Source organism: Bos taurus, chromosome 8 (genome assembly GCF_002263795.3).
Source record: "Bos taurus isolate L1 Dominette 01449 registration number 42190680 breed Hereford chromosome 8, ARS-UCD2.0, whole genome shotgun sequence".
Classification (NCBI taxonomy): domain Eukaryota; kingdom Metazoa; phylum Chordata; class Mammalia; order Artiodactyla; family Bovidae; genus Bos; species Bos taurus.
The window spans coordinates 110,566,076-110,592,009 of record NC_037335.1 but is presented as its reverse complement, the minus strand read 5'-3'; the positions used below and the strand labels follow the sequence as shown (position 1 = coordinate 110,592,009).

Here is a 25,934-nt window from a genome sequence, read left to right as displayed (position 1 = left end):
TTTAAGGTGATCATATTCACATCTTGGCTCTGCTGCTAATGAGCAGGCTATGGTCTATTAAAGATGCAGACTGGCCTTGGATGTTCTTGGGCTCACAGACAATACACTGCTCTGTGGTAGAGAGAGATCAGCCTCTAAATCCTCGTTTTGTGTTTCGCTGTGACCTTGACATTTCTTGTTTTCTACAGTTTCTTCATATAGAAGGATGAATGCTAGTTCCCAGGAGTAAGTGAGGCAGTACACGTAGAGTCTGGTGCACACACAGGCGTGCAGAGGCACTTCGTCTGACTCTGCGGCCGTACGCACTGCAGCCTGCCCAGGCGCCTGTCCGTGGGACTCTCCAGGCAAGAATACTGGACTGGGTTGCCATGCTTTCCTCCAGGGAATCTTCCCAACCCGGGGATTGAACCCACATCGCAGGCAGATTCTTTACCGCTGAGCCACCACACCCACACACTAGGCATGCAAAATGGTAGCTATTATCTGTCTGACAGGAATATTGTCTTATTATTTAGGGACTCCATGAATATATTTTACGTTCCTCCTAAATAATTACTAACCTCATCTAGGTCTCACACAGAAAACCTGTGAAATCTTGTGTTGTGCTTTTTTTTTTATAGACTCTGAATTAAGAGTTCAAACTTCGCTTAGGACTAACAATTGGCACAGTCACCTTTCCCAAGTGGACAGACTAAACTGGGACACAAGTTGGCTTCAGAGGTCCAAACTCTTCTATTTTTTACTGTGCCACATGGCTTATGGGATTTTAGCTCCCCAATGAGAGGCTGAACCCGGGCCCTCGGTGGTGAAAACACAGAATCCTTAACCACTGGACCACCAGGGAATTCCCTAAACTCGTATTTACCAAATAGACAATAAGGAAATCCAAAGTGGAGAGCCTTCATGGGAGAGTTAACTATGTCCCTGTTTCCTAGTTGATTTCCTAAATCAGCAGCTTGTCCTCTTTATGCATTTACTACCAACCAGTTGATTCCAGTTTCCCAGGGACCATGACAACTTTTGCGAGTCTTCCCTAAGACAAGTTTCCCCGAGATTTGAAGGTGACAGTCGTGTCCTTCCACCTTCAAATCTTGGGGAAACTCATGCCCTTTGGGCTTCCCTAGTAGCTCAGCTGGTAAAGAATCTGCCTGCAATGCAGGAGACCCCGGTTTGATTCCTGGGTTAGGAAGATCTGCTGGAGAAAGGATAGGCTACCCACTCCAGTATTCTTGGGCTTCCTTGGTGGCTGAGCTGGTAAAGAATCCGCCTGCAATGTGGGAGACCCGGCTTCAGTCCCTTGGTTGGGAAGATCCCCTGGAGAAAGGAACAGCTACCTACTCCAGTATTCTGGCCTGGAGAAAAACCATGGACTGTGTGGTCAACAGCACCACAGAGTTGCACAGGACTGAGCGACTTTCACTTTTCACTTTTTCGTGTCCTTCTGAGTCTAACTCTAGGCTGTGGGCCTCAAAGCTTTCAGGGACTTTCCATGTACAAGCCAGACCACTTGTGAAGAGCCTCCTCCTACCTGACTTGGTCCAAGATGGGAGTCCTCTGCAAGGGAAGATTCGAGCTGAGACAGAGTGGCTGACGACGTGGACTCCACAGACGTGCTGGTGACCAGCTCCCCTAAGGCGTCGACCTGCCTCCTCAGGCTGTGTAACGTGCCCTCGGTCTGCCGCTTCCCTTTGCTTAACACCTCTGCCTGCTTGGACATACAGTGTCGGAGCTGGGCCTGGAAGCGTTACAGGAGGACTTAGGGCTTTACAGGGGGAATGTGCCAGAACTAGTACTGAGTAGCTTCCTCACGTTTAACATTTGAAAGGCAAATCTGTCAGAACACAGAAGTGGCTGCTGAAAACCCTTGTCTTCAAAAGTTAAAAAGGCGGAGCAGGCGGGCAGGTGCCAGACGGCTCTTCCGCGTGTCGTCACTGCACCTTAAACTCAGCCTGTGCGCTCCACTGTCACAACACGCGGGGTTTCCGCACCCTCCTCGCTGGACGCCTGCTCAGACTCAGACGATGGGTTTACAGTGCTATCGTCAGTGTCTCCCAGTGCTTGGAATCCTCAACCCCACACTGCTTCCTGGCTTCCCCACGGCACCTCTGAAATGATCCTCTAATTAACGCTGCCAGCAAGCACTGTCCCACAGAACGCTCTGTGATGACAGGAATGTTCCCTGGTCTACATCTGCTGCCTTCTATGGTGACCGCTAATCGTGTGGCTGCCAAGCACGTGAAATGTGGTACCTGAATTTTTAACCTGGTTTAATGACAGTGAATTTCCATTTAAACAGCCACGTGTGGCCAGAGGCTATCTGATATAAAGCGCCTTCTCTCACTCGGGACTGCACGTGGCTCCCTCTCAGCCCTCGAGGCGAGTGGCTGCTCCCCAGCGATGCACGCTGTCCTCTCTGGTTCTAACCGCCTCACTCATTCCCAGCTCTCCACTATACTCTTCACTCCTACATTTTAAGTCAGGCCTCAGGAAGCATCACTACGAACAAAGCTAGTGGAGGTGATGGGATTCCAGTTGAGCTATTTCAAATCCTGAAAGATGATGCTGTGAAAGTGCTGCACTCAATATGCCAGCAAATGTGGAAAACTCAGCAGTGGCCACAGGACTGGAAAAGGTCAGTTTTCATTCCAATCCTAAAGAAAGGCAATGCCAAAGAATGCTCAAACTACCCCACAATTGCACTCCTCTCACACGCTAGTAAAGTAATGCTTAAAATTCTCCAAGCCAGGCTTCAGCAATACATGAACCACTGAACTTCCAGATGTTCAAGCTGGTTTTAGAAAAGGCAGAGGAACCAGAGATCAAATTGCCAACATCTGATGGATCCTCAAAAAAGCAAGAGTGTTCCAGAAAAAACATCTATTTCTGCTTTATTGACTATGCCAAAGCCTTTGACTGCGTGGATCACAATAAACTGTGGAAAATTCTGAAAGAGATGGGAATACCAGACCACCTGACCTGCCTCTTGAGAAATTTGTATGCAGGTCAGGAAGCAACAGTTAGAACTGGACAGGGAACAACAGACTGGTTCCAAATAGGAAAAGGAGTACGTCAAGGCTGTATATTGTCACCCTGCTTATTTAACTTCTATGCAGAGTACATCATGAGAAACAATGGGCTAGAGGAATCACAAGCTGGAATCAAGACTGCCGGGAGAAATATCAATAACCTCAGATATGCAGATGACACCACCCTTATGGCAGAAAGGGAAGAGGAACTAAAGAGCCTCTTGAAAGTGAAAGTGGAGAGTGAAAAAGTTGGCTTAAAGCTCAACATTCAGAAAATTAAGATCATGGCATCCGGTCCCATCACTTCATGGGAAATAGATGGGGAAACAGTGGCTGACTTTATTTTTCTGGGCTCCAAAATCACTGAGGATGGTGATTGCAGCCATGAAATTAAAAGACGCTTGCTCCTTGGAAGGAAAGTTATGACCAACCTAGACAGCATATTAAAAAGCAGAGCCATTATTTTGCCAACAAAGGTCTATCTAGTCAAGGCTATGGTTTTTCCAGTAGTCATGTATGGATGTGAGAGTTGGACTATAAAGAAAGCTGAGTACAGAAGAATTGATGCTTTTGAACTGTGGTGTTGGAGAAGACTCTTGAGAGTCCCTTGGACTGCAAGGAGATCCAACCAGTCCATCCTAAAGGAGATCAGTCCTGGGTGTTCATTGGAGGGACTGATGTTGAAGCTGAAACTCCAATACTTTGGCCACCTGATGCAGAGAGTGGAGTCATTTGAAAAGACCCTGATGCTGGGAAAGATTGAGGGCAGGAGGAGAAGAGGACGACAGAGGATGAGATGGTTGGATGGGATCACTGACTCGATGGACATGGGTTTGGGTGGACTTCAGGAGCTGGTGATGGACAGGGAGGCCTGGTGTGCTGCGGTGCATGGGGTTGCAAAGAGTCGGATGACTGAGCGAGTGAACTGAACTGAACTTACGACTAAATCCTAGACACCTATTTTCAGCTGCCTACAGACAGACACCCTTCCCTGTGTCTCATGAAGCCTTCAAGCTCAACATATCCTGAGCCAAACAGCTTCTCATTTGACACCCAAGCCTACTTTTCTGGTTTCCCCAATCCCTCCCCCGATCACTGGCCTGTGAGCTGTGTTTTGATCAGCGCATCTGTATTTTCTGTCTGCAGGTCCTGTGAGTTTCAACTGAGGCAAAGCAGCGTTACCCAGGGTTAGGAACCCTGCGCTGAGCACCAGAGCTCGTGGGTCTGAACCCTGACCTTGGTGCTGACTAACTGTGATGCCAACCTCTCTGAGCTTCGAACATGTAACCTATAAATCTGTTGTGACGGCTGCGACAGAGCACTTTCCCCGCTCTCAACAGGCCAAGCATCTTATACTTTTTTTTCTTTCAAAAGGGCCACCTTGAGTCGGTCCTCACGGTGCCGCAGCTTCTCCCGGAGCGCTTCTCCACGCCAGTGCTCATCCTTTTCAGAGGAAAAGGGAGCCATCAGAGAGTGAGCAGCACCGTCACAACCAGCCCGCCTTTCCCTCCTCCCACCCTCCAGTCCATGTCAGAACTCATCTGGGGCGGTGGGGACCAAAGGGCCATTTTAGGAAGTCCAGGGAACAGCAGGATAAACAAGCCCTTACCATTATGTGAACGCGAGAAAAATGTAGTTTCTCTTCAAAAGGTGATGGCTTCTCACTCAGGGCGAATGGAAAGTTCTCCTTCAAGCTTTCCAGCCCTCCATCTAGGTGTTCGCTCCTTTCCAGAATGGCCTCCAGGTCTGCTGGCAGCTCCGGTAGAAACTGGTTGAGGTTCTTCAGGCTGGCTCTGATCTCGTCTTTCACTTCAGACTTAAGTGTCCTCATCGCTTCACTGATTTCTACTTGTCTTCTTTCCAGGTCTTTCTGGTTTACCATCTACAGAGCGAGTGAGAGTCAAATACCACCAAGTACTAGAACTGAAGCATTATTATTTAATGATTTAATATTTTAAATACAGGTATAATACACCGAAAGACCTACAAATGTTACTTATTATGATTAGAACCGTAAAAACTTGTGATTTTTCCAGCTACCCAAGTATGTCTAAGCTACCGAGTCAAGGATTTCCTGGCCTTCCAACTGGAGCCATGCCTGTTTGGAGAAGCCCAGGGCAGCGCTGCTTGCAGATGGCCCACACTATTGCAGTCCGTCTCGCTGCAGCGGGGCAGCGCTGGGCTCCAGGCTCACTTCCAACAGTCATTACCAGTGCGAGTTAGGGCAAGCTAGCTAACTTCTAAACCTCCTGTATCCTGCAACGTGAGAGCTACGTGAGAATTTATATGAGGCACCTTAGCGGTCCTCAAAGGAGAAAAGGGGCATTTACTGAAACAAGTTTTAAGTGGTCTAGGTTATAAATGTTAGCACTTAAAGGGGCTTAGAAAAGGTCTGCTTGAATGTTTTTATTTTACACATGAAGAATCTGGTGGTGTGGGAGAGATCACTCTATATGGCTCTGTCCATAAAGAGCTCAGTGAAGATACCACAGTCATACTCACTGCTAACTGCCCTCCCAAATTTACAGAGGCCAGGGGGCCTTTCAAGTAATTTTTTCTTGAGCCAAAGGGGTGTGTGTGTGTGTGCGCGCGCGTGTGTGTGTGTTGGGGGCGTGGTTATAGGAACAGATGAGACTAAATGGCCACGTGGGGTCATCCAAAGGACAGAGTGTAGCAGGGTCACTCGAGGGGCCTGAGCAGCCTGACGAGACAGCTCTGGAGTGGGCCAGCCCCTGACACGGGCTGAGGGACACGGCGGGGTCTAGGGTGAGACCCTCTGTCGAGGACGAACCGTTCTCCTCTCCTCGGCCTGGCTACACAACAGGCGATCAGAGGTTTCCTTGGGAGTTTGTCTCTTACAGACTTGTTTCTGGCATAAAATCTAGTATTTCAACACAGCACTTTGGGACTTGATAAAATTTTATGCTGAAGAAGTGTCATTTTTCTTTCAAAAACTAACAAGTTTGGTGAACTTAACGCATTTCAAAAGTGTATCTTGGGGGCATTTTAAAAGTGTATCTTGAACAAATACTTTCTTCTTGTGGCAAGTTCTAAATTTCAAGACTAGAAGAACAATCTGATCACTAGTCTGACAGTTTTCACAGAGCCGCGCTCCTTGCACGAGCGCGGCTGAGACGCGCCCCGCGCCCGGGGCTGCGGGCGCACCTGCTTCTTGAGCTCCGCGTACTCCTGCTGCATCTGGCTGAGCTCCCGCATCAGGCGCCGGGCCCGCTCGTGGTTGTCCTGCGCCACCTGCTCGATAGTCGCCATCTCCTTCTGCATGGAGCTGTTCTCCTGCTTCTGCTCCTAGCAAGGGAGGAGGAGAACGACTCTGGAGGTGGGCGCTGCTGCCTGGCACTCGCCATCTCTGAGCCTTCGTTTCCTGTCTGGCCTCCAGCTATAAAGGGATGATCGGCCGGCCTCCTGCAGCAGCGGCGGCAGAGCTGGAGCAGAAAGCCTGAACCCTGGGTGTGCCGTGTCAGCACAGATCAGGTGACCCTCCCCTGTCTGGGAGACGTGAACAACAGCCACCATCACAGGGTTCCTGGGAGGGTTAAAACCTAGACATCTGCCCACTCCCGTCACAGTCCTGTTGCACGTCACTGGCTGTGCGTGGTATCGCCCTCTGGGAGATACATCCGGATGCAAAGCCACATTCACACTGCAGGGCGACATGAACCCCTCCAAAGGGGGTTAGAAAATCCTCTTCTGGGACAGTACCTGTCGCTGCCTGTTGGTCTGGAGGCATCTGAGTGCCACCACCCACAATTCATCTCAGGGATAAGAGCATGACAGATTGAACCTCCTAGTTTTAGGATAATGATTAATTAAAGCTGATGCTGACCAAAAAGGGCATGATGAGAAAACCTGTGAGCACAGACTGCAGCTGGGGAAGAGGCTCTTCAGAAGCTCGCCCGCCCCCAAACCCCTGCACCCCCGCTGGAGAGGTGCGCAGAGGCTGGCTCGCCGAGGGTGCTGTCTGAGCCTGTGATCAGCGTTCCAGCCAGACAGCCAACTCCGCTAGGGCTGAGCCCAGACGCAGGCAAAATCTCCCATTAGCTTCAGGCACAAACTATGCACAAATGTACCCAAAACAACAGTTGGGTTAGGGACTGGGTTGCCCGGTCATTTATTTTCTCTACATGGAAGGCGTCATGGCACAAGCCACCGGGGTGGGGCAGGGGGCACAAGCCGCCAGGGCGGGGCGGGGGCACTCACGAGAAGGGTCTTCTCATGGAAGGCGTCAAGGCACAAGCCGCCGGGGTGGGGCAGGGGGTACGTCACCGCACAAGCCACCGGGGCAGGGCGGGGGGCACAAGCCGGCGGGGTGGGGCGGGGGCACTCACGAGAAGGGTCTTCTCCAGCTGGCTGCGCTGGGTCTTGAGCGCTTCCCTGAGGCTGGCTACCTGCTTCTCAGCTTTCTTCCTCTCCGTCAAGAACTGGTTTCGCAAGAGGCTGAAGTCTGCCCTCATCGAGTCCGCCTCTTTCTGAAGAGCCAGCAGCTCAGCTGACTTTTCCAACAACTGCTGCTCCCGTTCTGAGAGCTGTTGTTCTGAAACAGCATTTCAGGCAGTTTAGCCCGAGGCCCTGGGCTGGCTAAGGGCAGACTGCACAAGGACGAGACGCTCACTCAGGCACTTTCTTCCACCAGCCAGTTGTCTAACTCTCCCCTGACCCACAGCGGCGGCCCAGAAAAAGGTTCAGAGAAGGGTGCCTTTTGATGTAGTTTGTTATTGAAGGACCTGATTCCAAAGTGACAGGCGGCCACCATTTTCTGAGTCTTTGAGACTGGAGAGCACCAATTCTGTGAGGTGCAAGGAACACGGAGGAGACTACTGAGATGCTATTTATTTATTCACTTGCTTATTTAAACATCTATTCAAGTCCTTCCTCCACTTTTAAAATTTTTGGCTGCTCCATGAGGCACGTGGGATCTTAGTTCCCCAACCAGGGATTGAACCCGTGCCCCCTGCATTGGAGGTGCAGAGTCTTCATCACTGCACAGCTAAGGAAGTCCCTGGAACGCTTTTTTATAAACCTACTTTTAAATAAAGGGAGGTACATAGTATTTCTTCCTCCATGGGAGGCCGTGCAGGAAAAGAACAGAGGATTTGGAATGGCATGAGTCTTATTTTCTATAGAGGAACCCATTTCCTGGTATTTAATGGGAATCGTGCATGCAGACACCCAGTGCATGGTGAGTACACTCAATAAACGATGCTCATACACAACAGTGATATTTAACACAGATTTTTCTAATCCACCTGTGTAAAGCAACACCCTGCCCAGATATCACTTCTCACGCCTCTGGCATGGTCAGACTCGGCATATTTAGGTTTGTTTCAAAATGAAAAGGGTTGGGTCTGAATCAAGAGTTCCCAGGGAAAAAGGAGTAATAATCCTTTCAAAACCCAAGTCCTCAAAGTTTCCGCAGGGGACAACAACATTTTCTGAGCATTATTAAAACCTGAAGTCTAAGGGAAAAAAATTCATTTACTGACGTAAGAACCATCTTTTGCCCTTGAGTCAAGTTCATTAATATACGGCTCAAAAGAATAAACAGACCGAATGGCCAACAACTGCATCACAGAACTGTTAATATTGCTTTTTGTAACAGGTTGAGATGAAATGGATCACTGCTCCAAAGCTCGGAATTAATGCACTTTTATAGAAAGCCTTTAGGGCGCCTTGTGGCACTTCTTTGCCTTAATATTCCACTTCCTTGAAAAAGCGTTCTCAAAGACAGTGACACAGTCAAGGACAAACACCTGACTGTGTCGAGATCGAATTCCATCTCCATAAAGAGAGTCTGCTCCCTCTGGGCCCGCCTCCTCAGCGTTTCGCAGGACCCGGAGGACCGAGTGAGGGCGGCCCCCATGCCGCTCCTGCCTCCTGCCTGGGCCACGGCCGAGGCCGGGCCTCCTCTACGCCTTTGACAGTCAGCGGGTCCCCCAGCGCCCCACCCCTGGCAGCGCTCCGGGATACATACGGGTCTGGGACAGCGTCTTCTCCAGGGTCTCACCCCATCTCTCCTCCTGCTGCAGAGTCCTGGCGCGCTCCTCGGCCCCCAGCACCTGGCTGAGCACCTGGTCCAGGGCGTTCTTCTGGTCTGCTATTTCCTTTTCCAGCTGCTGCTGCTGCTCCTGCAGGGTCGCTCGACTGGCTTCTAACTTTTTTTCTTCACTTTCTCTCTCTTTCTGGAGTCTCTGAAACGTCTTATTAGAGAACAACCTGTTAGTCATCAACTAACTGTGTCCCGCAGGAATCTTCATGGGCACTAGTCGGATTCCAGTTCAAACAGAAAGTAGCGAGCAGCCCACGGTGATAGACAGGGAGTTCTCTTTACAAAGGGGGTCAGGTGGGGACGGAAAATGATTTGGCTAGCATGTGAGGAGGGGATATGCAGGAACCAACACATGGCCACCACGGTTCTTTATGGGGCCTGTTCTACAGTCTTAATGGTCCATAATATTAATACCAAGGGAGTCAGAGAGTTGGTGTGAAATGCCCCTCAGGTCACACAGGGCAGGTTCGGGTGAGCAAGACCCCAAGCGGGAGCTTCTCAGCAGCGCCGCGCCAGGGGAAGAGCGCTCCCCTCGTGGCAGTGCCCCCTTGCCTGCCGCGCGGGTGCGGTACCGTCTCCTGCTGGGCCAGCTCGGTCTCGTCTGCCTCCACCTCAGACCCCAGGAGAAGAGCGCTCCCTCCCGCGCCAGGGGAAGAGCGCTCCGCGCGTGGCCAGCTCGGCCTCGTTCGCCTCCACCTCAGACCTCAGACCCCAGGGGAAGAGCGCTCCGCACGCGGCAGCGCCCCCCTTGCGTGCCCGCGGGTGCGGTACCGTGTCCTGCCGGGCCAGCTCGGCCTCCTTCGCCTCCACCTCCGTCTGAAGCGCTTGCAGGTGCTGCCGCTTTGTTGCCTCTTCTCTTTGGCAGACTTCCAACTTCTTTCTGCGTTCCTGGAGGTCCTCCTGCAGCCTGGTCTGCTCGCCAAGCAGGACATCCTGGCGCTTGGTGGTGTGGAGCAGGTCCTTCAGGTCAAAGAACAAGCTCCAGCCAGGGACAGAGCCACCCTCTCTACCGGGCTAGTGGCACTGCCGCACCGCCTGAGCCCGGCGGACACAGCCTGAAAGCTCCACAGCCTCCATCATCGCAGTAAACAGGCGAAGGCGCCCGGAGCTCAGTGTGACCACCGATCCCTCTGCCTAGTACCTAAGATGGCAGACCCTCAGCAAGAGACTCAGTTCCTCCGAAATTTAGCCATCTTGTCACTGAGGTGGGAATAAACAGCACCCACCTCAAAGGATTGCCAAGATTAAGAAAAGCTGTGAACAAGCCTTAACTCGGACTGAAAATGAGCCTAAAGTCATGGTTTTGTTACCATCTGAAATATTTATACAGGTTAAAAAATTCACAAAACAATAAATACTTCCTTCTTCAAAGAACCCTAATTAAACACTTTTGGAAAAGTTACCATATTTCTAGTAACATAGAAAATGTTCATAAGAACCCGTGTTAAGACTTTTTAGAGGACAGAATAAGCTTTATACATCTTAGAAACAGAATCTTCAAGGTAGAAGGAAGAGAATTTAGATGTCTAACCCGTAACGTACAGAGTAGAACTAAGGTCTAAAACTTGCTTGAGGTTCTTTGGAACTCAGCTCACAGCAGTACTCTCACAGGACAACACTGAATCACTGCAGGAAGACGCTGAGAAGCATCAAGGCCTCATTTGTGCCACGGGGAAGAGAGGTCCGTCTGGTCCCTGAAGCCCTCAGAGTGGCGGCTGACCAACTATGGGGCTCTTCTAGCCAACACCCCTGACTTACTAGCTTTGAGCAGAACACTGTTTGAATGGAGAATTCTAGGGCTAAAATAAACTAGAAAATTACTGCTCTGCATCAAAGGTTTTGTATATATTACATTTGTGTTAGATAAATGGCTCTAGAGGACCTGCTCATATGAGAAGGAACCAGCCTCTTTGATTTGTTACTTCAAGCAGCTATCTGCACACCTGCAGGACATTACCGGAAGATGACATCTGTTAGGCTTACCTGTTTCGCTAGGTTCAAATGGTCTTGGACATCAGCTAGTTCCTCCTGTAATGAGTTTACTGCTTCTCGTTTTTCTACAGAAATAACATTTACATAGACTAAGAAATACATATGTATACATTTTCCAGTTTCCCATCAGTCCCCTTAAAAATGTAGACTGAAAGTGAATTTATACTTCCTTCTGTTAGGGTATAACAGGTGACTATGCCACCCTACCTTATTCAAGGCCAAGAGAGAGGTACATGCGCAAGCCAGATCTGGGCTTGGAGCCTTATGTTTTTTAAAGACTTAACATATTAAAAAAAAAAAAAGATTAACATGTTCAAAACCTCATGATAAAAAAAAACTCACACACAATACCTACTGTTGATGAGGTGTGTGGTTTAAAAACAGGTGCCTTCCACACTGCTGATAAAAATGTAAATTTGGTACAACGCTTCAGGAAGACAATTTGAAAGTAAATTTTATTATCTGTACTGGTTTTGTCCCTTACTAACTGGGTGAGACCAAGCAAGTCCCAAGGAAACTAGGCTTACGTTGGCTTCTTTAAATGGGTGAAACAATAGTTTCTACCTCATAAAAATGTTATAAGAATTAAACGATAAAATGCATAGGAAACATCTACAATCATGCCCGGTACACAGGAAGTGTTCAACAAGTATACTGTTGGCTGGAATTACTTAGTAACTTATAAGTAAACAATCATGCAGATTCATAAAGATTTGGTCATAAATACGTCACTTCCATTTTTGTTTTTAAATCTATACACACACACCACCCCTCAAGGAAAAATCTGGAAGGATATTTACCACATTGCTAGTAGAAATTATCTCTGAAGAGTGTGGTCAATAGTGATTTTTGTCACTTTGCTATGTTTTTAAAATTGTTCTCTAAGGAATATGAATTCATTAAAAAAACAAAAAAGCCAGCTTTATTGAGATATAATTCACATATAATGCATTTCACCCATTTAAAGTATGCAATTTCACAGCTTTTGCTAAATTCAGAGTTGCTCAACCATCACCATACCTAGTATTAGGACACTTTCTCACTTCTGTTTCTGTACTAAGAAAGCAAACCATTGAACACGACTCCAGCAGAAGGCGGACGGCCGCCCCCGCCGCGCCCTCTCTTACCTTTGAGCTGCTGCTGCACGGCCGTGACGTCTCTGTGCAGGGAGACTTTGCTGCTGTTTAGCTGGTCTAGCTCCTGTTCCAGTTTTCTGATATCCAATTCCAACTTTTCTAAGTCTGACTGCTTTGCTTTGCTATTCTCTTCTGTGGCTGCTAAGACCCTACGATACAAGTGAGACCATCAAACACAAAATGTCCAAGCACAAATACCAGACAACTAACAAGCAGTGTTATGTGTCACAGCACAGCTGTGGAGTCTGGATGACATTAATAAGTTAATAATATTAATAATTTACTAAAATAACAAACATTAATAAGTATTAACAAACTGTAAGGCTCTTCAACTCATTCTCAAAAAAACCCCTTATTTTCAGCTTTCCAAATAGAACATTTGGAAATGTTTGTCATTTCAAAAAGTGACTTGCTAAAATTGAAGTTTTATAAAAATCAGGGATAACATGGATAGCACTTATAATTCCAAACGTGATTAAAATGGACTTAACTATAAGTGAAAAAGCAAAAAACACAATTTTATGTATAATGCTGCTAAGCTGCTAAGTCACTTCAGTCGTGTCCAACTCTCTGTGACCCCATAGATGGCAGCCCACCAGGCTCCCCCGTCCCTGGGATTCTCCAGGCAAGAACACTGGAGTGGGTTGCCATTGTCTTCTCCAATACATGAAAGTAAAAAGTGAAAGTGAAGTCACTCAGTCGTATCCGACTCTTAGTGACCCCATGGACTGCAGCCTACCAAGCTCCTCCATCCATGGGATTTGCCAGGCAAGAGTACTGGAGTGGGGTGCCACTGCCTTCTCTGTTTAAGATTTGTCAAAAAAAAAAAATGTATGTATGAGCATGTGTTCCTTTACGTGAACAGGAATCACACACTATGGACTGGCTTTGGTCTGGCTTCTCTCACTGAGCAGTCACTTTGAGACGCACCCACGGAGTTGCGTGTTGTTAATACCCATTGCTTTTTATTGCCCTGTAGTACTCTATGGCATGTTGCTACTGTACAGTCCCTAAGTCATGTCCGACTCTTTTGTGACCCCATGGACTGTAGCCCGCCAGGCTCCTCTGTCCATGGGTTTCCTAAGCAAGGATACTGGAGTGGGCTGCCCTTTCCTTCTCCAGGGCATCTTCCCAACCCGGAGATCAAACCCACGTCTCCTGCATCGGCCGGCAGATTCTTTACCATTGAGCCACCAGGGAAGCCCATTCTATGGTATGCCTGTGTGTGTGCTCTGTCATGTCCAACTCTTCGTGACCTCATGGACTGCAGCCTGCGAGCCTCCTCTGTCCATGGAATCTTCCAGGCATAATACTGGAGGGGATTGCCATTTCCTACTCCAGGAAATCTTTCCAACCCAGGGATTGAACCTGTGTCTCCTGCATTGGTAGGTGGGTTCTATACCACTGTGCCACCTGAAAGTCCATTCGATGGTATGGATACACTACAATCTGCCGACCCATTCATCAGCTGATGGGCATTTATCATGTTTCCAGTTTATGGCCACTGCGAGTCAAGCTGCTATGAGCGTCAGTGCACAGTTTTGTATGGACGTCAGCTTTAACCTCTGGGCTTCCCAGGCGGTGCCAGTGGTAAAGAACCCACCTGCCAACGCAGGAGACACAGGAGACGTGGGTTTGATCCGTGGGTTGGGAACATCCCCTGGGAGAGGGCATGCCAACCCACTCTAGTCTTCTTGTCCGGAGAATCCCATGGACAGAGGAGCCTGGTGGGCTACAGTCCACAGGGTCGTGAAGAGTGGGACACAACCGAAGCAATTTAGCGTGCTTGCGTGCGGGCGCACACACACACACTACTCGTTTGCACCTCTAGGTGTGGGAAAGCTAGATCTTCTGGTAGGTGTATGTTTGCATTTTTAAGTCTAACTGCCAAACTATTTTCCAAAGTGGTGGTCTGACATTTTATACTCCCACCAATTGTGTATGAAAGTTCCTTGATAGAATTTGGTATGGTCAGTGTTTAATCTATTCTAATAGGGATGTAATGATATTTAGTTGTGGTTTTAATTTGCATTTCCTTAATTATTAATGACACTGAGCATCTTTTCATGTGCTTATCTGCCATTTATCTATTTTCTTAAATAAAATGTTCAAATTTTTGCCTATTTGAAAATTGGTTTCTTCATTTTCTAATTACTGAGTTTTGAGAGTTTGTTATACACGTACATACATCCTGGGTACAAGTCCTGCATCAGACACACAGTCGCAAAGATTTCTCTCCCAGTCTGAGATGTCTTCTTATTGTCTCAACAAGTGTCTTTTGAGAAACAAGTTTTTTTTCTTCCAGCCACACTGTACAGCCTGTGGGATCTTAGTTCTACAATAAGGGATTGAACTTGCCCTCTTGTCAGTGAAAACATGGAATCCTAACCACTGGATCACCAGGGAATTCTCAAGAAACAGAAATTTTAAACTTTGATGAAGTTCAATTTTATCAATTTACTTTTTTACGGATCATGCTTTCAGTGTCTTATCTAAGGAATTTTTGCCTACTCCAAGGCCACGAAGATTTTTTTACCTATGTTTTTTCTCTTACAAGTTTTACATTTATGTTAATGATCCATTTTGAGTTAATTTTTATACTTAGTGTGAGTATAGACAAAGTTCATTTTTTTGCAGTGCTTTTAGCAACATATTTTGAAAAACCATCTCTTCTCTGTTTTGCATCTTTGTCAGCATCAGTTGTACATGTATTTGTGAGTTCACCTGCAGACTTTCTGTTCCATTGTGTTGACCTACCTACATATCTTTTGGAGAACGCAATGGCACCCCACTCCAGTACTCTTGCCTGGAAAATTCCATGGACGGAGGCGCCTGGTGGGCTGCAGTCCATGGGGTCACTAAGAGTCGGACACGACTGAAGCGACTTCATTTTCACTTTTCACTTTCATGCATTGGAGAAGGAAATGGCAACCCACTCCAGTGTTCTTGCCTGGAGAATCCCAGGGACGGGGGAGCCTGGTGGGCTGCCGTCTACGGGGTCGAACAGAGTCGGACTCGACTGAAGTGACGTATCAGCACCCACCTGTCTTTACACCAACACCACAGTGTTTTGATCATCACGGTTGTATACTGTGTTAACATCACATAGTGTTAGCTCTGAACTTTTATTCTTTGTTAAAGTTGCTTTGGTGTCATATCTAAAAAGCTTTATATTCTAGGTCCTCTGCATTTCAATATGAATTTCAGAATCAGATGGCCACTTTCTATTTAAAAAGTCTGTTGGGATTTTAATTGTGATTGTTTTGAATCTACAGATCAATCTGAGGAGAACTGAATCTTAACAATGGGTTAATACTGGGCCTTCCTACCCACAACAAGGTATATTTCTCTACTGACTTACATATTCCAAGCATACATTATTTTACTTAAATCACAAGTTATTAAAAAAAAGTGCTTTAAGGGAGGGAAAAAAAGCCTAAAAGGAAAATTCATCCCAAAATGCTACTGGTGAATTGTACTGTGATATTGAGTTTGTGGTGTATTTTGTATTTTTTTTTGTCTTTTCCAATTTTTAAAATAGTGTGTTTATAATGCTTTAGCCTTCCAGAAGGGGCCTTGCAAGCTTATTTGCTCCTGCTCTCACCGTTTGGTCTGTGCCAGCTTCCTCTCCCAGCTGTCACATTTCTCCTCGAGATCTTCCTTTTGTTTGCACAAAGATTCAACACACAGCCGCGACGCTCGGGCCTCAGCAGTTACCCGCTCAGTCTCGCGCTTGTCCCTCTCTAAGACCTGCTTCTGCCACTCCATCTCCCCTTTCTGTCGCAGGGCTGTCTGCTGCAAATTCTCCAACTGCAGTTTCTCCTAAAGAAGAGAAAAGAGGACTCAGCTGTACAAATGGAGACCGAGTGGTTTGCTCCCAGTAAAATGCCTGTGTGTATTACCTCCAGCACGTCAACCTGAGTCTTCTCTAACTCAGACATCTTTTGCTCATGCTGTAGCTTCAAAGCTTGCAGCTCATTGTTTTCAAGTTGCAACATGTCCAGAATATTCTTAAGTTCTAAGAGAAACAAAGCATGGTCCAGGCTATTAATTGAATGCGGAAACATTTACAAAATAAACAGAAAATAATGCTATTGGCTGATATAAAAATAGGTAATAAAATACATATTTGTTGTGCTGAATTAATGGAACTAATTAATTGCATTTTGAGCGAAAAAAATCCTTTAAAAGTACTGCTAAACATTAAATTGCTGGAAAAATTTAAACACATATTCAAAAAAGATCTAGTTCTAAAAGAACTTACCCTACCTAAAAGAATTTAAATCAAACAAAAACTTCAAACTGTATCAGCTGAAATTTACATATCAATTCTTTTGTCCTCTGAAATATAGATTTCTAAATATTAACTATTTTTCTGATTATATTTGTTCATTACAGAAATTTTGAAAAAAGTATAAAAGAAAAAAATTAAAACCCATCATTATCCTACCATCCAAAGATGATCACTACTGCAATAGCACTTTGATAATTTCCTTCCAGAAGCTTTTGTGCGGGCATATACACACCCCACACACATACTTTAATTTTTTAATATTTTGGTGGCTCAGACTGTAAAAAAATCTGCCTGCATTGTGGGAGACCTAGGCTCAATCCCTGGGTCAGGAAGATCCCCTGGAGAAGGGAATGGCAACCCACTCTAATATTCTTGCTTGGAGAGTTCCATCAACAGAGGAAACTGGCAGGCTACACAGTGTATGGGGTCGCAGAGTCGGACGCGACTGAGTGACTTTCAGTTCACTTGAGACTTCAACAGCCTTCTTTTTTTTAAGTTTTTTTTGATGTGGACCATTTTTAAAGTCTTTATTGAATTTGCTGCAACATTGCTTCTAGTTTATGTTTTGGTTTTTCAGCTGTGAGGCACCTTAGCTCCCCGACCAGGACCAAACGTGCAGCCTCTGCACTGGGAGACGAGGCTTAGTCACTGACTGCCAGGGGTCCCCATACGCACATATTTTAAAACAGATTAAGACGACATTCAATGCTTAGTTTTTATCTATTTTTTTCACTCTTCTTTTATCAGTATTTTTGCATGCCATTAAATGTTAAACTATGGTTTTTAAATTGGTCGTTTCCAAATTTTGTCATTATAAATTCTACTGTAAGTAACTCAGCTTAATTTGTAAAACAAGGAAATTAAGGCTTATTTCTTAATAAAATTGAAAAAGAGAAATAAATATTGCTGTGATGTGCATAAATGCTTGCCCTCTCTGCTGCTGCTAAGTCGCTTCAGTTGTGTCTGACTCTGTGCGACCCCGTAGACAGAAGCCCACCAGCTCCCCCGTCCCTGGGATTCTCCAGGCAAGAACACTGGAGTGGGTTGCCATTTCCTTCTCCCATGCATGAAAGTGAAAAGTGAAAGTGAATTTGCTCAGTGGTGTCCGACTCTTAGCGACCCCATGGACTGCTGCCTACCAGGCTCCTCCATCCATGGGATTTTCCTGGCAAGAGTACTGGAGCTTGCCCTCTCTAGATAAATAGAAATAGCTACCTAGTAAGTTTAACAGCTGTGTATTTTAAGAGTTTAAGACACTGGGAGGTTGTTTCATTTTATAATTCAATCAATAGCCTATAAGTGGTCTTCTTTCATCACACTCTGGTAGCAATGAAAATTCTGCTTTCAGTCAATTTAAATATTTCATTTATAATCTGCTTTCCTTTGATTAGAAATAAGGTTAAACTTTAAACTTACCAGTTTTATGTTTAGACATCTGCCCTAAAACTACCTGAAGATTTTCTTCCTCTTTTTCAATTTCTTGCTTTAAAAGTGAAAGTTGATTTTTTTTCTCACTAATCTGGACATTCAGTTCTCCTTTCTGAAAACTCAGTTCTTCCAGAAGACCTTTTAGTTCCTATGCAAAGAAAAAAAAAAACAGAAAAAAGTCAACCCACCTCTACCAAGTTATGAATAGAAAATACTTTAAAATCAATTCTGTTAATTTTATTTTTAAACTTTACATAATTGTATTAGTTTTGCCAATAAAAAAATAAAAGCAATCCCCCCACTTCCCACAAATACATTAAGTAAGAATAAACAAAAAATATTGAACAAATAAAAAATAAAAGTGATGGCCATTAAAAAAAAAAATAAAATAAAATAAAATCAATTCTGTTATTAACTGTCCCGCATATAAATTATCATTTGAAAACAAGCTCATCTTTGTGTTTTACATTAAGAATAGCACTGTATTTACACTAACATATTCTAGTATAATACAAGTAAAAAAGTAATATAATATCTACATTTAAAATGTATATGCAGTTATTACTATGGGCAAGGCTGTATGTTACAGAGAGAAAAGGCTGATTCAGATCCATCTCCTGCCCTCAAGGGGCTGTTAGCACCTTTTGGGGAAGTAAGGCCGGGAACAGAAACATGATCAAGAAAGGCTAAGGTTCTGTAGGAAAAGTGTAGAGCGTCACCAAACTCAGAAGCAAGATAAATCACTTCCAGGAAAAGCTGGGGAAGCCCCTTAGTGGCGTGAAGCTGAACTATGCAACTAGGTCAGATCCGGGCATTCCCAGAAAGGGATTCCTGAAGAAACAGCATGGGAAACACAGAGGCAGAAAACAGAAAACCTCGGCACGTCCAGAAAACATGGAAGGCCAGCTGCACACAGCAGCCCCAACGCGGCTAGAGACCACCAAGCTGACGGGACAGGGGCGGCGAGATTCGGGGATTCATATTTGCATCTTGGGGGGAACCAACGAAAATATCTCAAAATAAAGCTACAGAACTACAGGACTCTTAAACACTACTGCGAGACATACCCTGATGTGGTTGCACTTCTCAGTTACTTCAGTTTCTCCCAGCCTCAGCGCTTCCTGGAGGTCAGCTCTGGCCTGGACCATGCTTCCCTGGAGTAGATGCAGCTCCTCCTTCTTATGCCCCAGCTGTCTGTCCAAGACAGCCATCTCCTGCTGCTGACCCGTTACCTGCATTAAAGAGAGGGAAGGAATACATAGCTTGACAAAAGTGCTGAGATGGAGAACACTTCGTCCAGCCGAATGCTGTGCGGAGGTGGTACTCTAACTTTAGTTATCTTAGCTGCAAGAGTCAGGGGGCCGGGCTGGGGAACGCAGGCATGAAACGCCTGATAAAGGCCCTGAGCTCACTCAAATCACAGCAAAACAGGAACATGAGAACTGTCCCTCGACCATCCCTCGAGTTACGGTTTTCAAAGAACCTCCCTACCTGTCCTTCATTCCAACTGACACCACCCTGGCACTGCCCTACATGTACTTCATTCCAACTGACAGCACCCTGGCACTGCCCTACCTGTACTCCATTCCAACTGACACCACCCTGGCAATGAGAGTTAGGCAGGGATGTAAGAAATTTACTCGTTTTGTAAATTTAAAACTTACAATTTTAAGGGCAATACATATTCAGTTACAGAAAAGCAGAAAATGCAGACACGTGAAAGGAAGAAAACAGACAACATTCACTACCCTCCTTCATCAGATGACCATGTTTGTACTTTGGCAGAGACTAAAAATTCAAACACAAATATTTATACACACATTTAACATAAATGATCTCAGAACAGATCATGTTTTGAGACTCACTCATTCAATAAGATATTGTATTGAGGAGATTCAAATTCGGGTTGGGCTCTATTCTTATCCGCTAGGATATATGGCCTCATTCGTACTTTACTATGTATTTGCCAGTCTCTTCTACAATCAGACACATATCATTTTTATAATCGCAACACGAATGGAGGCTTCCCAGCAGCATGAACTGGTTTTCAAGGCGGCTGCTGCATACCTGGCTCCTCAGCTTGTCCAGCTCCGCTCTCTTGGCCTGCAGGAGGGCCTCCGACTCTCTCAGGACCTGCAGGTGGTGATCCTCAGTGCGCACTGCCGTCTCGATGTCTTTCTGCAGCTTCTGCAGCCTACAAAGCGCCAGCAGTACCAGAGCAAATCGGCAGGGAGACCGAGCCCCAGGAGCCCCCACCCAGCGCAAGCCTGCGAAGCCGGGCAGAGGCCGTACTTACTCTTCTGTTAGTTTTTCCTTCTTCGTGTTTAAACACTGGAAGTCTGAGTCTTTTGCTGCAACAACTTTGTTTATCTCTTTCAAGATTTCTTCTTGCTCGGTTCTGTGCTGCTCCAAATCCTTTGTGTCCGCCTGCAACAATCTGAAACACATCGCTTTATTTCCCCCAGACTCCTTAGACTTGACGTGTTATTTATCCTAAAGCAATTACCATCCTCTTAGACTCAAGCCTCCCATTCATCTCACTGGGTATATCGGTGGCCGAGTGCGTCTGCCTACCTGAGCTGCTGATCAGCCTTGACAAGGCTAACAGCTGTTTCCTGAGCTCTCCTTTCTAACTCCTCAGCATCTTTCTCAGTTTGCAACAAATTCCTCTTGGCATCAGTGAACTTTTCAACAGCATTTTTCGTCTAGAAAAGAAACTGTCATTAAAAGCAAGTCAGCTGCAATATTCTCTTACAACTGTTGCTATTGTAAATTGGCACAACTCTTGGAAAGCAGCAATACAGAAAGAGTGATAAAAATGTTCATTCACTTGGACCCGCCAGTTCTCAGAAAAGAATTCAGAAGAACTGCTATATAAAACTGCTCATTGCATACTGAGATAACGTAAGACTTGACAAATAACTGAATTAACTGATAATGCATCAACACAATGCAATACTGTGTAGTCTTTAAAATAAGATGACAAGGTAGTAACATGGAAGAACGTTAATGATAAAATGTTAGCTGAAAAAAATAAATTCAAAGGGGTACAAGCACTATAAGAGTGACTATACAAAGCTGTATCTTGTCAACAAAGAGAAAGGCTTTGCAAAATTAAACATTGTAATTTGAGGGTGGTGAGATGGTAGATGATCTTCTATTTAAAAATAATCAGTAGTATTGTTATTTTTTTCAATTAAAAATTATCTAAACCAAAACCACCACCCCCCCCAAAAAAAAATTTAAAAAGAGAAGAAAAAAGTGAACAAATAGCTACCCATTTAAGTGGCAAAGACGTTATTTTACCAAGATTCCCTCCACAGAGATTTTTCTTTCAATACATTTACTAGTTTATTTCTGGCTGAGCTGGTGTTCCCTGCTGCACGTGAGCTTTCTCTAGTCACGGTGAGGGGGGCTGCTCTCCAGTCGCAGCTGCAGGCTTCTCACTGCAGTGGCTTCTCTTGTTGCGAAGCACGGGCACCGGAGCTCGGGCTCAGCAGCTGTGGCGCACAGGCTGGTTGCTTTGCGGCACGTGGAAGCCTCCCGGGCCAGGGACTGCGCCGGAGTCTCACACACTGGCAGGTGGATTCTTAACCACCAGACCGTGGGAGTCCCTAGAGACTCTGCCTTTGCTCTCGATATTATCTTAAGTAAAATTCCATTACTCTAAGGATAATTTAATTATGACCGGGAATCAAATATTTAATACTTCTGAAGTATTTCAAAACCTTCCTATACAAGATTTGGCAAAAATAGCATTTTTTTTTTTTCCTATCAGCTTGGTTTCTTTTTCTGTCTAAAATAAGAGGCTTAAAAACAATGTCATGAGAAATCCAAAAGCAGAGTATCGTTAGAACTTGGTTGAGCAGTGACTCACTGTTGAGCGGAAACACTTTGTATTGCCGTTGCACTCAAGTCAGAGATGTCTATATGTGACACTCATCTAGTAAATACTCTGTGTGGATGCAACAGGGTTTGGCTGGCTCCCGAAGTGCTAAATATTTCACCACACTTCTTTCCACTTTGGACGGCCAGTTTCGACCAGATTCATCAGCAAACCACTGGACAAAACTCGTGACCCACTACGGAAAGCCAGCATGTCTCCAGCAGTTTTTTATCTCCGTGTATGTCAGGTTTTAACAAGTCTGGCACATTCCTTGCAGCACTTTCTCCTTCTTCTTCCTCTGGAGCAAGCTGCCTCCCTGAGTCATTTCGGGAGGATGAAGGAGGAGAAGCTTATTAGCCTGAACCTAGGTTCACTTCCTCTCTCTGCCAACTACCGGTCTCAGTAATCTTTTATACACCACCAACAGATTTTTCTCTGGTCCTGCTCACACCTATTTGCTCTCCCAGTGATCTACCATATGACAGAAGAATGGAAAAATGTCCCCCAAGAAGATGGGGACATTTTTCCATTCTTATAAAGCCACCACTCAGAATTACTTACATAAATCCTTCGTTTCAGCTCCTGGGTAACAGATTTCTATTCATTCAAATTGGTCCATGTTGAAACAATAATATAAAAATAGTAGTTCCTGAGGTGCCCCATATGGAAAAGGGACTTTTTTTTTAATCCTGGAATTCCCATCTAGCTAAAAAGCTCTTTTGGTGAGGCAGGACTTCAGCTGTGTGACCACAGGCTAGACCAGGCTCTGTGAGTTACATCTGTGACCATCTAACAGGGTTGCCAGGAAAGTTAAACGAAGAGGTATTTATAAAACAGGCAACATGTGGCCTAACAGGCTCAATAAGAGGCAGTTCCTTTCCCTCCCCAAATTACTCTGTATTTAAGTCTCAAGAATATTACTTCAGGCCAAAAAATACTTGATTTTGTATCAACTATCAACTTGGAGAATAAACTAAGAGTCTGACTGTGAGGTGCACTGTTATTTTCTAAGACTATAAGAGTAACCCGTTTAATAAACATTACAGCCCAAGTAACTTTTAAAACACACAGGATAAGGAGGTGGGGTCTGTTAGGAACTAAACGACTTTCAGGAGCTTTAAGTATCCTACTTCATCTCACTCACACTGGACGGCCTAGGCTGGCTGTTTTTGCTGTGCTGGGTCTTCAGAGGTTCAGCAGTCGCAGCGTGCGGGCTTAGTTGCCACGCAGCATGTTGGATCTTAGTTCCCTGATCAGGATCGAACCTGTGTTCCCTGCCCTGGAAGGCGGATTCTTAACCAATGGACCACCAGGGAAGCTCCCCAGCTTAGATTTTCGTAGCCTGAGTTTACAGTTGAGGAAAGCAAAGCTCGGAGACGTAAGTGACTTGCCCAAATCCTCGAAGCTCCTTAACCAGCAGAGTGCAGCCTGACTCTGAAGACTGCGCTCTTACACGTTCTCTTTCTAACCCATCCTGCTGATGACAGTAAGCCACCTCCATCCAAGCACACAGCACATACTTTCTCTGTTGTGCATGAAAGTTCACTCTCGGCTTCCGCCAGCAGTCGGTCAGCCTCCCTGAGCTCTGCTCGACGTTTCAGGAGAGTCTTCTCGATGCACTCAATTTCATCTACAATATCTTCATGGTGCTTGAGTGATTTTTCTATTTCTAGCTCATTCATAAGACTCTCAACATTTCCATCAATGAAGTCTCTAAAAAAATTCACATACACACACACACAGAGATTTTAAATGTAACCATATTAATACCTATAGCCTAGTGATAAAAAGATGCATGGTGACTTTCTAATACGAGAAGGGATGGGACAGACAGCTACATCTGATTAAGCTCAAGCTCTATGTTTACCTTGGTTCAAGGTCTAAGTATACATAAGTTTAAGGTTATGTTACCATATTTTTACTCGACGTGGCATATTGCTGACAATCAGTGAATAATATGTATAATGTATGATGCTGCTGTTTTGTCCTTTTAAATATAAAGATTTTTTTTTTAATCAGCACTTAGTCAAGACAATGCTGATAACTTCACCTCTTCTGTGGTATAAAAATAAAGCAAGCCACTCCCAAGACAACCATCCATTTCCCTCAAAATTATTCTACATTTCTGCCAGAGTAAAATTATGGTGATGATATCTGACAAATCAAAAAGCATAACACAGGACTTAGTAACACAAGGCTAAAGTCAAAATTGCTTGAAAATGGGACTATCTATACAGAAAAACATGAAAATAAACTTAACATGTTAACAGTTTGTCTTTAAATGAATACAGACAATTCTTACTTTTTTCTTTGACCATTTTTGTGTTATCCAAATTCCCCCAAATGATAATTTATTTTTATAACTAGGAAAAGAAGTGGCTGTCCCACTGGCCTACATCCCCCTCAAAAACTTCACCCCCTCATGTACACCTACAAAAATGAAACAACCATCCTGTAAGCCTTCAAACACCTAGGCCCACCCTTCTCTCGGCAGCCCTCGCTCTTTCCGGCCAGGTCTCTAAGTCACTCTTGCATTTGCTCCTAGAAGGCAGGGACCGTATCTTACCCACCTCAAGGTCCTCCACAGGTCTTCCTCCATCCCTGGCACACGGGCCAGTCTGGCTAAATGGACAAAAACTGAGGAACTGTCGTAATTCATGGTCTAGTGCAGAAGATGGGCTTCTGTGTAACTGACCCGTGCAGCAGATACTGCATTGGCTAATGAGCGCTATGCCAGACACTGGGGCACAGAGAGGGAGGCCCTGTGCCTGCCCGCCTGCCCGCCTGGGTACCTTACAACACAGTATGAGCAGCACTACGCCCCATGCTGCCAACTCTTAATTGTGGGAGCCTGAGATGAGAAGCCTCTTATATCAGAGGGGATCCCTGACCTTCACCTGGAGAGACACACTGGAGTTGTGCGGGGCAGGTTGGGAAGCCACTGCAGGCAAAGAACAGTGCATGCAAAGCTGGGGAGGCAGGAGAAAAGGTGGTGCTCAGGGAAACTGCAACCAAGTACGCAGGGCGCAGGGCCAGAACAAACACTGTATGGGGAGAGAAAGATGAGAGAGAGGCAGGGTTCAGGCCCTGGAGAGCAGCATGTCCGCTGGTGGGAGCACGCACGGCCAGGTGTGCAGCCACGTCGAGGGAGGGGCAGAGCGGAAGAGACTAGACCTGGAGAACCTGACAGGATACGAGTGCCTCAAGGCCAGGGCAGCGAAGATGAAGGAAGGGCGCCAGCGGAACCGCCCTTCGTGCACAGCGTCAGCGGGCTGGGAGAGCAGCTGGACGCCTAGGGGAGTGGAGGGAAAGGGGAGTGGTGAGGACACCAGCAAGCCTGCAGCCAGGATAACGGGGAGGGATGGCCATTCTCCAAGAGCGACCACAGGAGACGCTGATGTGGATTATCGGCCACGAGAACTTAGAAATCACCATGTGGCTATTAAATTAATTTAAATTCAGTTCTGTTTCCCAGTTTCATCAGCCACATTTCAAGTGCTCAATAACCACACATGGCTAAGGCTACTGTTCCGGACGGGACAGATCTAGAACATTCCCAAGAACACAGAAAGTGCTACGGGACAACACTGATTTTGGTTACCTTAATGAACTAATTCATCTGAATCATAAAAATAAAATGGCTAATAATTACTTTCGCTGTTGATGTTTCTGGATGGTTCTATGTAATTCTTCTACTTCATGCTCTAAGCCTTTCTTCTCTTGCAAAAGTTCATCAATATTATGATGCAGTTCTTCTATTTCTTTCTCAGACTGCCGCTTGGATACTCTCATCCTCTGTTCCTGCTTCTTTGATTTTAAATGCTGTATTATGTCTTCCAATCTAGAAACCTCATTCTCCTAATAAAGAAAAAAACGCAATACTGAAATATCACGAGGTCATTTCCCCTTTTTCCTGCTCCAAACTGAAATGAACTGTGGTTAAAGTGATATCTATGCCCTGAAAATAGTGGCAGCTTCCTAAGACTTCAGTTTGAAAAGAAAAATTAAGTCAAGCCAATGTCTTCACAAATCATAGATGAAATGGATGGACCAAGAGATTCTACGACTCTTCCACCAGTCCAGCTATGGCTGCCTGATAAACAGTCAG

General features: G+C 45.5%; 1 protein-coding gene across 8 annotated transcripts in view; it reads right to left on the bottom strand.

Moving 5' to 3' along the window:
- Window positions 1-25,934, bottom strand: part of CNTRL (centriolin) — an 87,864-nt gene that overhangs the window by 2,101 nt on the left and 59,829 nt on the right. For 5 of the 8 annotated variants that reach the window (XM_024996363.2, XM_024996364.2, XM_010808330.4 and 2 more), the window contains exons 25-42: window positions 25,479-25,684; window positions 23,347-23,539; window positions 20,515-20,645; window positions 20,237-20,377; window positions 20,008-20,134; window positions 19,008-19,172; window positions 17,929-18,088; window positions 16,121-16,236; window positions 15,823-16,040; window positions 12,210-12,367; window positions 11,074-11,147; window positions 9,862-10,050; window positions 9,016-9,241; window positions 7,373-7,578; window positions 6,192-6,332; window positions 4,636-4,908; window positions 4,407-4,469; window positions 1,529-1,735 (exon numbers count right to left, since the gene is read on the bottom strand). In XM_024996363.2, coding sequence (XP_024852131.1) covers window positions 1,529-1,735; window positions 4,407-4,469; window positions 4,636-4,908; window positions 6,192-6,332; window positions 7,373-7,578; window positions 9,016-9,241; window positions 9,862-10,050; window positions 11,074-11,147; window positions 12,210-12,367; window positions 15,823-16,040; window positions 16,121-16,236; window positions 17,929-18,088; window positions 19,008-19,172; window positions 20,008-20,134; window positions 20,237-20,377; window positions 20,515-20,645; window positions 23,347-23,539; window positions 25,479-25,684 — 2,994 coding nt within the window. The remainder of the gene's footprint in view (window positions 1-1,528; window positions 1,736-4,406; window positions 4,470-4,635; window positions 4,909-6,191; window positions 6,333-7,372; window positions 7,579-9,015; window positions 9,242-9,861; window positions 10,051-11,073; window positions 11,148-12,209; window positions 12,368-15,822; window positions 16,041-16,120; window positions 16,237-17,928; window positions 18,089-19,007; window positions 19,173-20,007; window positions 20,135-20,236; window positions 20,378-20,514; window positions 20,646-23,346; window positions 23,540-25,478; window positions 25,685-25,934) is intronic. The other 3 variants (XM_024996370.2, XM_024996369.2, XM_059889539.1) reach the window with 2 other exon arrangements.